This window comes from Sinocyclocheilus rhinocerous, unplaced genomic scaffold, assembly GCF_001515625.1.
Source record: "Sinocyclocheilus rhinocerous isolate Xijiao unplaced genomic scaffold, SAMN03320098_v1.1 scaffold2213, whole genome shotgun sequence".
Classification (NCBI taxonomy): domain Eukaryota; kingdom Metazoa; phylum Chordata; class Actinopteri; order Cypriniformes; family Cyprinidae; genus Sinocyclocheilus; species Sinocyclocheilus rhinocerous.
Genome location: NW_015634046.1, coordinates 561,007 through 575,636, shown reverse-complemented (window position 1 = coordinate 575,636; position 14,630 = coordinate 561,007). Strand labels below are relative to the sequence as shown.

General features: G+C 34.8%; 1 protein-coding gene across 1 annotated transcript in view; it reads left to right on the top strand.

The window, feature by feature from the left end:
• The window catches only part of dnajc17 (DnaJ (Hsp40) homolog, subfamily C, member 17), a 65,958-nt gene extending 53,366 nt beyond the window's left edge, over positions 1-12,592 (top strand). The window contains exon 10 of the mRNA XM_016559238.1: positions 12,181-12,592. Within this exon, the coding sequence (XP_016414724.1) occupies positions 12,181-12,303 (123 nt within the window). The 3' untranslated portion in view covers positions 12,304-12,592. The remainder of the gene's footprint in view (positions 1-12,180) is intronic.
• The last annotated feature ends 2,038 nt before the right edge of the window (positions 12,593-14,630 follow it).

The following is a 14,630-nucleotide window of genomic DNA, read 5'->3' as shown; positions in this document are numbered from 1 at the left end:
TCACCCTATAGCGCCATTTTGGAGAGTATCACATACTTAAACAACGCATGCTGTTCTGTGTCAGCAGCACCGTACGCGGATACGTTGTTTACGCTTTGATCTGAACGTAAACAACGTATCCACGTACATACGTTGCATACGTTGTTTAATTATGTGATACTCTCCAAAATGGCGCTATAGGGTGATGCAGAGGAGACGAATTGTTGAATAAAGTCATTATTTTTGTTTTCTTTGCGCACAAAAAGTATTCTCATAGCTTCGTAAAATTACGGTTGAACCACTGATGTCACATGGATTATTTTGCTTGCTACATTTCTGAGTCTTGATCGTGTAAAGATCCTTGCTGTCTATGGGAGGGTCAGAGAGCTCTTGGAATGCATCAAAAATATCTTAATTTGTGTTCCGAAGATGAACAAAGGTTTTATGGGTTTGGAACGACATGAGGGTGAGTAATTAATGAGAGAATTTTTTTATTTTTGTGTGAGCTATCCCTTTAATGCTAGTTTAGGAGGTTCTCAACATGCTGATGAATATAAAGCACATTACAGCTTATCATGGCTATGAGCCACTGTCTGACCATCTAGTAAAATGGCCAACCACTGCTTGTTTTGTTTACGTGCCATATATGAAATGAGTTGATTTATAGCAAAATATGCAGGTGTGCTCTAGGATATTTTGATAACTTAAACCCTATATTATTTTATTGTCAGCTTTAAAAAATAAAAACTACAGTGACCCTCTCTGTGAAATCCAGGCTAAAGTTTCAAAATCTAATTATGAGATAACTTTACAACCTTTTTTAACTAACTTTTAACAACTAACTTTTTTATGAGAAAAGCATCAAAGTTTGATTTCAACCATTAATTTCACTATGATTTCAATCTTTGACATGGTCTTAGTCAATATTAAAGATATCAAGGTTACATTTTCACAGAATGTTCTTTACCTTATGAAGGATGATTTTATGTAGGAAATTACTTTAGCTGGGGTCACTTATATTAATATGCGATAACTACATCATGCTCTGTTGGAAAGAAAAGAGTTGTCCTCTGTATCCTTCAAGGTTAATTAGATTTCGTTATGAATTGATACACTTTTTCTACCATAGTTTCATAAATATTTATTAAATATGAATGTTACCATATATCAGCACTGTACCAGTGGAATTGCAGTAATGCATTTTCTTATGAAAAAAAAAAAAGTTTAATGTGACAATTTATAAGAAAAAGTAGTTTTTGGACCATTTTTCATTGTGGTTACCAAGTGACAACCATTCCTTTTTGTATTTATTTATCCATCCATCCATCCATCTATCATTCTATCTGTTTTTCTATTTTTCCATCCATTGTTTTATTGATCCATCCATCCATTGCTCTGTCACTCCATCCATGCTGCTCCATTCAACATCCATCCATCAATCTGTTTTTCTGTCCATCCATCCATCTATCCATCCATCGCTTCATGCATTGCTTCATGCATTCATGCATTCATTCGTCATTCTATTTGTTTTTCTTTTCATTCATCCATCCATCCATCCATCCATCATTCTGTCGCTCCATCCATCCATCCATCCATTATTCTATCTGTTTTTCTATTCATCCATCCATCATTCTATCGCTCCATCCCATCCATCCATCTGTTGTTCTATCGCTCCATCCATCCATTGTTCTATTGCTCCATCCATCCATTGTTCTATTGCTCCATCCATCCATCCATCATTCTATCTGTTTTTCTATTCATCCATCCATCATTCTATCGCTCCATCCAATCCATCCATCCACCCATCCATCCATCATTCTGTTGCGCCATTCAACATCCGTCTGTCATTTTTCTGTTTTTCTCTTCATCCATCCATCATTCTATCGCTCCATCCAATCCATCCACCCATCCATCCATCATTCTGTTGCGCCATTCAACATCCGTCTGTCATTTTTCTGTCTATCCATCCATCCATAATTCTATCGCTCCATCCACCCATCCATTGTTCTGTTTTTCTGTCCATCCATCCATCATTCCTCCATCCCTCCATCCATCCATTGTTCTGTTGCTCCATCCAACATCCATCTATTATTCTATCAGTTTTTTCTATCCATCATCCATCCATCCATCATTCTATCACTCCGTTATCCATCCATCATTCTGTCACTCCATACATCCGTTGTTCTGTTTTTTTGTCCATCCATCCATCATTCCTCCATCCCTCCATCCATCCATTGTTCTGTTGCTCCATCCAACATCCATCCATTATTCTAGCTGTTTTTCTACCCATCCATCCATCCATCCATCATTCTGTCGCTCCATGCAATCATCACCCATCCATCATTCTATCACTCCATCCATCCATCCATCCATCTCTTTATGTTAGTTTTTAGAGCTATTTTGGGTCAAAACATCAAATGGAGTTTTTTTTTCCACCATTAGAAGATGCCATACAGGGCTGATGATCCTCACAAACTTTGGCAAACCCAGTGATGGGTTGTTCCTCAGAAGTGTTCGGTTTCCCGGCAAACAGATAAAACCTGTTCACCCTGACAACTTGCTCATTTCCAAAACACGGCAACATCCAGTCGCAGATTCTGACAAACAGACAACAGTATATTACAGTTACTGGAAAAGAGCAGCTTGATGTTCAGTACAGTAGAACGGCTCTAAACATTTGCTCTGTGTGTCCTTGTGTTTGTCAAGTGCTCCAGTGTTATTCCAGGACAGACTTGGTACATTCTGTTATTAAATATTTTGTCTAGTCATTTGAAAATGCCCTGAACAGAGTTAAGAGAAGCACTGTTTTTTTCCTCCCAAACAACATGAGAAGATCATTCAGTGTTCCTGCTGGGATCGCGGATGGACGCCAGATTCCGAGGGGAAGCTCAAGAACTGGGTTTTCTCCACGCTTGCTTTCCGTCAGAGTCCTTTCAAACGCGTCCAATAAACAAAGGGCCGCCCTTCCTTCATCGGCTTCAAAGAAGCAGGTCTTCCTCCACACATGCAACCATTCACATAAACCAAACACCAGCTCTTCATCGTAACGTTTATCCAGCGCTGGAACTGTGAATTTCAACGGCTCTCTGACCAGAAACGCTTTCATGCAAACAGATAATCAAGACGTTACGACGGCTTTTGCTGTCTGAGGCCCAACAGCCACACCAAACTGACTTTAGCCTTATTCCTGCTATGCGTCTTGATGACTTTGGCCTTCTTTTCGAGAGCTTGAGATTGTTGAGTCGCATCCAGACTCTGGTTTCTGCGGTTGTGTTTTGTACAGATTTCTTCTTGTACTCTGTTTTTCTTGTTTCTGGGAAACGCTTCCAAGTGCTCTTGCGGCTGCTTTTGTCTAATTATTGGTCTTCGTCTTTTCTTTTTACTCTTAATCGCTCAGCTAAACAATCCTATGAGTGATTATGATGAAATATCGCCTGCTCAACACTCACATGTTGTCTTCATAGGCAGCATAAGTGACTGGTTTGCACATTAAAATGTGCATTAAAATGCATTTTGAATTATATTATTGCATTTTGGTATTGAATGCAATATATTTATAATAAACATTTCTCTTGATTTCTCCGCCATGCACTGCAGTGCATTCTGGGATTGTCTTCTCCATGAGGAATGTCTGTGATCCCTTAAAATGCTGTCTAGGTAGGGAGCGCACTAGGTTTTGGAACAGACTAGGCTATATACACTATGGTTTTAAAGTCAAAATCAATTAATGTTTTTGAAAGAAGTATTTTCTGCTCACCAATGCTGTATTTATTTGATCAAAAATACAGTAAAAATAGTGAAAAATTATTATGATTTAAAACAGCTGTTTTCTATGTGTATATCTGTTAAACTGTAATTTATTTCTGTGATCAAAGCTGTATTTTCAGCATCATTACTCCAGTCTTCAGTGTCACATGATCTTCAGAAAACATTCTAATATGCTGATTTGCTGCTCAAGGAACATTTCTGATTATTATCAGTGTTGAAAACATTAATATTTTTGTGGAAACTGTGATACATTTTATTTTTTAGGATTCACAGATGAATAAAAAGTTCAAAAGTACAGCGTTTATTTAAAATACAAATCTTTTGTCACATTATAAAAGTATTTTTTGTCACTTTTGATCAATTTAATGCATCCTTGATTAATTAAAATATTAATTTAATTTTAAAAATAGCTTATCTACCGGTATATATTTAGTGCATTATTTTAGCATCTTTCTCAAGAACAGTAATATAATTCTGGCATAGTTTTTGTATTTTTATTGTATGTTAAGTTCAGGTTGTAAATGCCTCTGCGTGTTATTAATGCGGTGTGCGTGCTAATATACTCGTGTCCTTCTGAGATGTTGACCTCCTCACGTCTCCTGGCACACATGATATATGATTATTAAATCAAGGATGTGCCGTTTGGAGAGTTTTAAAGCAATATCTGTGCTCTGCGCTGCGCATTAATGAGATCAGATGGGATCACACACACTATGCCAGCTTTACTGTAAATACAGCAGGGTTTTAATGGATAATCGTGGGTGTGTGTTACATTCTTTACTGAATGCCACTGACGTTATAATGAAGAGAATGTGCTTGAATCTGCTGCACATTAATGGGCTTTTACTCAGAAAATCAGTATGTGATTATGTTGTATAGTGAGTATTTCTGAACATCTGTGTTCTGTAGCTGTTGGCATGATGGGAGTTATCGCTCCAAAACTATCCAAACAGTCTGAAGGCTATTTTGCCGATCGAGTTAAAGTTAGTTGTGTTTATCTCGCCTCTTTAGTCTTTGAGGTTTGTTGCCACCACATTAACACAATCATGCATGCTCGCGTTCACATTTACTACATCTGAATCTGTTTTTTAACTCTGCAGTCTTTTATCAGGTTTTTCTTATGGATGCAAGTATGAAAAGCTCCATGTTGTGTGCAGCTATATTCTTACTGTGTTCAAACGCCTTTATTTGCTTTAGCCTTTTGTCTGTATTGTGTAACCAGGTGTCCTGGATAAGTTTTTATTCTTTAACACTGAACAAGAAATTGCCGTACTGTCAAACAATAATTGTAAGTTGTGCCACAATCAGCTTGTAACACTCCAAAGAGAAAGGAAAACTTGAAATCGCATCATATGACCCCTTTAAAGTATTTTATGTACTATTTATTTTTTCATAATTTTTAATCACCTTTAAACTTATTTAAAATTCACTTATTTCATTTTTTTTTCATTTTACACGTACTTTATTAAATATATATTTAAATTGTATATTTCACTCTTATATTTTATAAATGCACATATTTATATGTAATTTTAATTTAATTAAATCATCTTTAATTAATTTTTAACCAATTTTTCATTTTATATATATATATATATATATAATGTGTGTGTGTGTATTTTAATATTTTTAAATAATTTAAAATAATGTAATATTTTTATGTGCAGTTTCAGTGTACTAAATGTTAATATTTATATTAAATTTTTTATTTTTCATATAAATATGCAATATATATTTTTTACATGTAGTTTTTAAAATAATATGAGGTCATAAACATTTCTAAACTACGTTCATCTGTAGCAGACAGTTATGGAAATAATATAGCAATGTTTAAGACTCCTTGGTCAAAAAACAGACACTGAAAATAATTATGCTAATAATTTTACACCAAAAAAAGTGCGAACTTTAGTGACTAGTAAATAAACAAAAGTGCCTTCATATCCTTGCATCCTTGTGATTGGTGGTTCAAATGGTTTCTCCATTCAGTCTCATTTGATCTGTTTATTTCTCTTGATTTGGTGGTGTTGTAGTCGCCGTCGCTGCCGTTTTGAGCCTCCTAATGATCTTAATGAAGCGTCTGACACTCGTTTATCACTCTGAGCGCTCGTGTTGTCAGATGTGGAGGAGGATGAATGAGGTTCTCCTCTAACGCTCTCAGGCTTTCAGCTCTCGTACCTGAACGCTCTTGAGAAGAGCCATGAGTCCAGCGATCTGAACAGATGTTCTGCTTGTCATCTCCTCCAGATCCTTACATTAACTGAAGTCATCCTTCTTGAGTGTGTGTGTGTGTGTGTGTCTGTCTGTCTGTCTGTCTGTCTGTCTGTCTGTCTGTCTGTCTGTCTGTCTGTCTGTCTGTCTGTCTGTCTGTCTGTCTGTCTGTCTGTCTGTCTGTCTGTCTGTCTGTCTGTCTGTCTGTCTGTCTGTCTGTCTGTCTGTCTGTCTGTCTGTCTGTCTGTCTGTCTGTCTGTCTGTCTGTCTGTCTGTCTGTCTGTCTGTCTGTCTGTCTGTCTGTGCGTGTGCGTGTGCGTGTGCGAGTGCGAGTGCGTGTGCCTGTGTCTGTCTGTGTCTGTGACTGTGTCTGTGTGTGAGAGTGTGTGTCTGTGTCTGTGTGTCTGTGTGTGAGAGTGTGTGTCTGTGTGTGTTTATCTGGCTGTGTGACGCAGAACAAACTCAGTTCATCACATTCACCTGCATGTGTTTGTGTGGTTTTGTAACAGATCAGGATTTTAGTCCATGTCTGTTAGATTAGAGGTCGTGGTGTTGTTGCCTTGGCAACTAACTGCAATAAGTCTAATTTTAAGTGCTACTTAATTACTAAAACTGAAATAAGAATAAATTAAGGCTAAATAGAAATGAAAAACTAAAAGTTAAAAGTATATATCGTTAACTGAAACTAAATAAATATTAAATGAAATATAAATATTACATGAAAACCTTAAAAAATGTACAAATTAGAAATTGCCTTGGCAACAAACTAAAATAAGTTTAAGTACTACAATTACTGAAACAGAAATAAAAAATAAATTGAGGCTATATAGAAATTTAAAAAAGATAATTACAAGTATATATCATTAACTAAAACTAATTGTAGTTAACTGAAATAAAATAAGACAAATGTTACATGAAAACATTAAAAACTTAAAAATGAGAAATGTTTCCTTGGCAACCGAATAAATAAGTTTAATTTTAAGTAGCAACATTTCTAAAAGTAAAACTGAAATAAAAATAAATTAAGGCTAAATAGAAAACACCCAAAAATGAATAAAAATGACAAGCACATATTATTACCTAAAACTATTAAATCATTTTTATTAACTGAAATAAAGCTGAAATAAAATTTAGAAATTAGAAAAACAAACAAAAGTTAGAAATGTTGCTTTGGCAATGAACTGAAGTAAGTGTAAGTTGAGTTGAAGTACTAAAATTACTAAAGCTGAAATAAAGTTTAAAGATGACATACATAAGGTTAACTAAAACTATTATTAACATAGCCTATTATTTTTTCCGTTAGCTGAAATAAAATATGAATATTAGATGCAAAATATAAAAATAACTTGTACCATACAAAAGTAAACAATTTACTTTGAAATCAAAGATTGAAATAGATTAGTATTACTATGATTTATTTATTAATTACTATGATTTACATGCATCAAAGTACTGTAGAGTTTGATTGGACACAAACTTTCATAATTTTGGGGTCAGTCTCTGCAGTCTCTTCTGCTCACCAAGGCTGCAATATTTGTTTAAAAATACAGGAAAAACTGTAAAAATGTTAAATATTTTTACAATTTAAAATCATCATTTTCTATGTGAATATCTATTCAAATGTAATGTATTTCTGTGATGCGCAGCTGTATTTTCAGCATCATTACTCCAGTCTTCAGTGTCACATGATCTTCAGAAATCAGTATAATATGCTGATCTGCTGCTCGAGAAACATTTCTGATTATTATCAATGTTCATATTTTATTTTTCAGGATTCACAGGTGAAGTGAAAGTTCAAAAGAGCAGCATTTGTTTGAAATTGAATCTTTTTTCACATTATAAAGTCTTCACTGTCACTCTGGAGCAGTGATGTACAGTGTGTTCAGACCTGCTGGAAACTGGGTCGCTGCCTCTGCTTCAGGCTCTGGCTTCAGCAGAGATCTCTGGAAAGTTTGTATGTGTAAAGTGATGCCGCTTTTGTTTAGTTTATTGAAGATGCAGCAGTTGTTTATTTACTTAATTGAGCTTGCGTGATATTTGCTGGTTAGGTGGGAGATGGAGCCTGAGCTCATGGAGCTGGAATGATAATCACGGCCGTCCTTCCGGAATGCTGTGCTTCCCCTCGCTCTCTCTCTCTCTCTCTCTCTGTGAGTCTCTCTCTCTCTCTGAGTATCTCTCTGTGTGTGTGTCTCTCTCTCTCTCTCTGAGTATCTCTCTGTGTGTGAGTCTCTCTCTCTCTCTGTCTCTCTCTGAGTATCTCTCTGTGTGTGTGTCTCTCTCTCTCTCTCTATGAGTCTCTCTCTCTCTCTGTCTCTCTCTCTCTCTGAGTATCTCTCTCTGTGTGTGTGTGTCTCTCTCTCTCTCTGTCTCTCTCTGAGTATCTCTCTGTGTGTCTCTCTCTCTCTCTCTCTCTCTCACCGAGTCTCTCTCTCTCTCTCTCTCTCTCTCTCTCTCTATGAGTCTCTCTGTCTGTGGTTGATGCGAGACCCCAGTCATCTCTTCCAGATGCAGAATCACTTTCTCTGCTCGTCTTGGTTTTGTAGACACGCACTCGCTCTCAGCCGCTGTCAGCTTCATCTGTGGCCTTAAATCCTTCACAGCCATTGATCCTGTTTCTCTTCACTCCTTATATGACATAATTCAGCTCAATATTTATTTTTGCTTCTAAACTGTTTTATTGGTATTTAACAGGACAATACTTAATGGTACATTCAATGCAAAGCAAACAATTTCAGATGGTCTCAAACCAATATATAATAAATATAATGTAATATAATATAATATAATATAATATATTCATTTATTTTTTATTTAAAAATGGCACTTCCACGTCATTGATTTGGATCAAATAATTTTTCATGTAACATTTTTATTTGGCTCCAGACATTTTTTTTTTTTACATTTGAAATATTTAAATGTTTTTAAAATATATTAAGAGTTGAGAGTTTTTTTTATTTTATTAAATAAATAAATATGTATATTTAAATTGCATTTGGTTTTGAAATTACATTTTACAAAACCACAACAAAATACAAAAATAAATAAATATAAAAAGTAAATAAATAAAAATAATGACAGTACAGAAGTTTTCTTTTTTTCAATACAAATTGTTTCAAAGCAGCTTTACAGAAATTCATAATGTTAATTTGTATGGTAAGACTACAATAAGGTCCCATTAGTTAATGCATTAACTAAAATTAACAACATTTGTTAAAAACATTTAGTATTTATTACTCTTTTTAATGTTAGTTAATAAAAATACAATTTAATTGTTAATTCATGTTAGATCAGATTTATTAAATGATATTAATTGATACAACTTTTCATTTATAAAATTGATCAAGATTAATAAATGTTTTATATATATATTGTTCATTGTACTCCACTCAAATTAAAGAGCACAGACACAACATCTCATTTACATATCGACCAACGCAATCTACCAAGCGCAGCGCAAATTAGCATAGTCGCAAATAAAGAATAAAGAAATAAAGAAGCCACAGTAGCCTACGTTGAAAAGATCCGGAAGCCAAAAAATGAAGGTTTGCAAGTTTTGATAGAGCTGGTATTGAGTGACTCCTAGGTTCCAAGTCGTCTTTTATTTCCTGAAGCAAATTAAAAATAACATGACTTGGCACACGATATGTTCAGATAATGTGTTTTTCTGGCATTCAAAATAAATTAATACGTGTGGAAAAATTCTACCACGCGCTCTCTGTTCTCTGCAACAATAATTGCAGCCATTTCAAGCGCATGCAACTTTACAGATCTTCTTTATGCACCAAGAGCTTGTAACACTCCAAAGAGAAAGGAACAATTGAAATTGCATCATATGACCCCTTTAAGACATGCTTTTTTTGGGCGTTAAATAATGGCGCAAATGCCAGTTATTTGACAAACGCAAACCTTAGTAAAACACCTTGCGTGATTCATTTGAATACTCTACAAATGCATATTCAATAAGGTCAGGCGCAAAAATAACTGTGTCCATGCCTTTTCAGCGCTAATTCATCACTGCGCGTCTTTAGTAAAACCTGACAGTACTGTTTTAATGCCAAAAGACGGTTTGCGCTGGCGCTAGCTGTTAGTAAAACTGGCTCTTAATGTCTTTGAGTCAGATTGATCAGGTTAGAGCTGGACAATAAGATATGAACACCAACCAGATGAGATTAGCTGCTAGTAGATATAGGTTTATGTAAGTTTATGTACACAGGTAAACTTGGATATAGTCATTTGTTTTGCAATGATATTGACAATTATGAGATCCTCGAGATTTGGTTTCAAATTATAACATTTTGGTGTCCTGATTAATCAGTTTGTCATATAATACTGATATATTTAGTCCTACAGCTGTGTGTTCTTGCTTCTGATTGGCTGACCGACAATCCAGTGTGTTGATTAATGATTTTTAATTGCTGCGAGCTCATTCCAGTTTTGTTGAGTGTAATAAGTTGTTGATGCTCAGGTTTCGAGGTTTGTGGCGCTGCATTACATTTGCACTGAAGGTGATTCCTGAGATGTTTGTGTGTGTGATCTAATGCTGAATCAGACAGCAGTGACCCAAAACACAACAGGAACTACAAACTGAACAAATTCCACTTTCTAGAAGATCTGAGTCAGATTTCTGATCCAAACCAGCCCAAAGCGCTTCCTATTCCTGCCTTTGATGGGGTTTTTACACCAGTGATACTGTGATACTGATGCTGTTTGTTCCAGATTTTCTGATTGTGTTTGTGTGCGTCAGGGTTTCTTAAAAAGTCTTAATGCAGATTTTCACAAATGAAGGAGCAGAAAGTCTTAAATTCATGTCATTAAATATTGCATGCACTGCAAAAAAAAAATAAATAAAAAATTCTTCCTCAGTATTTTTGTTTGTATTCCAATATAAATGAATAAAGATCACAATAAATTAAATCACGATACATTTTCTTGAGATACAAACTTTGTCCTGTGAAAACAAAGTTTCATGAAATGATTTTGATCTATTACTGCATTCATTTTATATCTCTATACTCTTACACTGTAATAGATTTTGGAGGTCAAAACTTAAAATTAAAAATGCATTGAGAATTTTTACTTGGAACAATTAAAATGCAAATGTTAAACACATTTAGTTCATATAATTTAATTGAGCCAAATAAAATTTTTCAATGCAGCATTAAATTTTCAACATTCAACATTTGAACAGTGCACTGTATATCTACAATACAATCACATTTGGCTATTTTTATCAGTCTATTTCTATTTAAGATAAAGTTAATACATTACAGAAATCCATTCATCAATTTAATTTTCCTCTTGCAGGGTTTCTGCAGGTCTTAAAAAGTCACATTTTTAAAAATGAAGGTCCTAAATCAAAGCCAAAAGTCTTAAATTTATAAAGTTGTGCCATTAAATGTTGCATGCATTGCTAAAAATGTATATCTTCCTCAGTATTTTTGCTTTGTATTCTAATATAAATATCTAAACATCCTTAAATCATGATACATTTACTTGAGATGCAAACTGAAGATATGAAGTCTTGTTCTCTGAGAAGTGGAACAAAATGAAACGAGTTTTTGCTTAAAACAAGAACTAATATCTGTCAGTGGGGAATGAAAACTTGTTTTACCTTTTACCCACTGGCAGATATTTGCTCTTTTTTTTTAAACCATAAACTCACTTCATTTTGATCAATTCATCAGAAAACAAGACTTATTTTTCGCTTCTCAAGTAAATGTATCTTGATTTAAGGTACTTAAGACATTTGCTCTGGAAAACAAGACAGAAACACTGAGGAAGAACAGCACTTTTTTGCAGTGTGATTACACTGTATAAAAAAATCTAAAGTTGAGGAAACTTCAAAGTTTAAGGCAACCAGCTTCAGGAGATTTTTCAACTTGTTTTCTCAACTTGTTTTGTTTTCAGTTTATACAACAAAAAGTTGAGAAAACTCAAATCTCCTGAAGCTGTTTTTTGTTTGTTTTTTGGAAAATGAATTAAAAAAGGAGTGTAAATCTGTTGAAAGTTGTATTTTCAAACTTTGCTAATGCAACTCATTTACATTTAGAGAACATACTGATGTATTTGGACTTTGAGCTTTGTAACTTTGCAGATCTTTTTTATGCTCAAACAGCAACATTGCAGACTAACTAAAGTTTAAAAAGTGAAAAAGCATAATAGGACCCCTTTAAATTTGCCTTCATCACACCTGCTGACTGTAACGTGTGTGTGTGTGTGTTTCAGAGCTGTCTGCGCAGCGAGCGTGATTACGAGAGCGTGGTGCTGATGAGACTCAGACAGGCGGAAGAGAGGAAGAGGCTGATCGAGGAGATGAAGAGGCAGGAGGAAGAGGACGAGACGGCGTGACTCACACAAACTCACTTCTCTCGCAGCATTTTACCTGGATTTTACAACAATTAAACTCCCACTGATCAATAAAGCCTTTTGATGAATATTTTATAGTGCTTTTCTGACAAGTCCAGTCGTATTTATTTCTGTTTTCAGATCTGTTCAGTTCAGATCAACTGTCAATGTTGTAGAGTTCATCAATTCTGAAACGAGTTCAGTTTAGCTCTACGAGAGACAATAGTGTCATTCTATGAAAGTAAAGAAATATGGGAATGAAAACTCTTTTGTTTTTAGTGTTTAATCCTCCCGGACAAATCAAGACTCTGGCTTGAGGCAATGCAGAAAGACATTGTTTGGACAAACAGATTATTATTATTATGATTTGTGAAATATTTTGCATTTAAAGTGTAATTGTTTCTTTAAAATCAATATTTTTTATCGGTTGCATCGACTTTCAGATATTTTAAAGTGCTTTACTGACGTGAGACTTAAATCTCACTGTTATGAACTTATTTGTCTGAGGTCTTGATCTGAATTGCGACTTTTTAGCTTGTTAAATTTTTTACATTTTTTTCCCAGCACTTTCTGATGATGATGTTTGAGATTTAATTTTCATCTATTATATTTTTAGGTTTCTAAGAGCATTTTATAATCCTATATTTTTCTTGGATTATACATGTGACAGTGGACTTCTGTTCACTTTCTGTTTCTCGTGGCATCATCAGCCAATACAGTGGCTTTAAGAGTCATTAGTCACATGACATTTACGGCTCAGCTGATTGGCTCAGTCGATGCCAGCAGATCTCAAGGTAATCTAGACATCCGTTGTGACCATCCATATTATTTTAAATTTCAAGAAAAACTTTTTCAAGAGTTTATCTTGATTGTTTTTTTTTTTTTTTTTTTAAAGGTGTTTGTGACTTTTTATCTATTCTGAAAAACGTGAGAATTATGAGATAAAAAGTCGCAATTGCATTTTTTTTGTTAATTTTTTTATTCTGTGGTGGAAGCAACATAATATTTTTGTCCTAATACACAAGAAACATACACAATGTGCTTTTTACATTTTTTCCCAGCACTTTCTGATGATGATGTTTGAGATTTAATTTTCATCCATTATATTTTTAGGTTTCTAGAGCATTTTATAATCCAATATTTTTCTTGGATTATGCATGTGACAGTGGACTTCTGTTCACTTTCTGTTTCTCGCCGCATCATCAGCCAATACAGTGGCTTTAAGAGTCATTAGTCACATGACATTTACGGCTCAGCTGATTGGCTCAGTCGATGCCAGCAGATCTCAAGGTAATCTAGACATCCGTTGTGACCATCCATATTATTTTAAAAGCAGTGTAAATCACCCCATTTTTCTGAAATGTTATTCATTTGGAACAATGTGCACCAATGAATCATTTAAAGGACCAGGCTGAAATTAATTTCATGTCATCTCTTTCCTGTATTTCTGCTCCTGGCTGTCTTCTGCACGCGTGTTTTGTGCACATTCATCATCAAACTGCTGTGATTCCAGTGAGTCCCTTTTCTTCAGCGTCTTCTCTCCATCATCCTCTCCTCGCGGCCGTCACATGGTTCGGTTTACTTCTGTGGGCTGTTCTTTCATGCTCACGTTCACATTACAGCACAGGAAATACAATTACAGCCCTGTCTTCACCCGGTGTCACCCCACAGCTTCCAGAGGGGAAAAACTGGATCATTCCGTTGAAACATTACTTCATTTCTAATTTCTATTTTTGTTTTGACATTTTTTGTTTTATTTTTGCATTGAAATGTAGAGAAAATAAGTGGATTTGATTTCTTAAAAAATGCATATATGAATGTTAATATAATATAATGCATCATTTAATCAAATAAAGTTAGATTTTTGGCCCTTCATAGCTGGGTTATTATGGTTAACTAAAACCAAAATTATAAAATGGATAGTTCCGGTGCTTGATTCTGATTGGTTGAGCCGCGTTCGAAGCTGTTGTAAATTACTCTACAAAGTAACATACACCTTTGTTTACGTTTGTGTGTTGCTCGGCAACCACTTTGTTGTAACCACAACTGTTTCTGAGGAGCTACATTGTTTGGCGGAAAAATAATGTTTTTATTAATATCATTACACTTTGCTTCGTTTTATTTTGTGTAACCTTACTATGTGTATGGAATAACCATTTTATAAAAGCAATAAGCCCCGAGAAGCCGTGGTTTACAGTGAATTTATAACAGCTAAGGGGGTTGTAGGCCTAACAACGCCCCTTAGCTGTTATAGATTCACTGTAAACCATGGCTTCACTGGCTTATTGCTTTATTAAAACCATTTTTGTTAATTAAAAAAAATTATATAT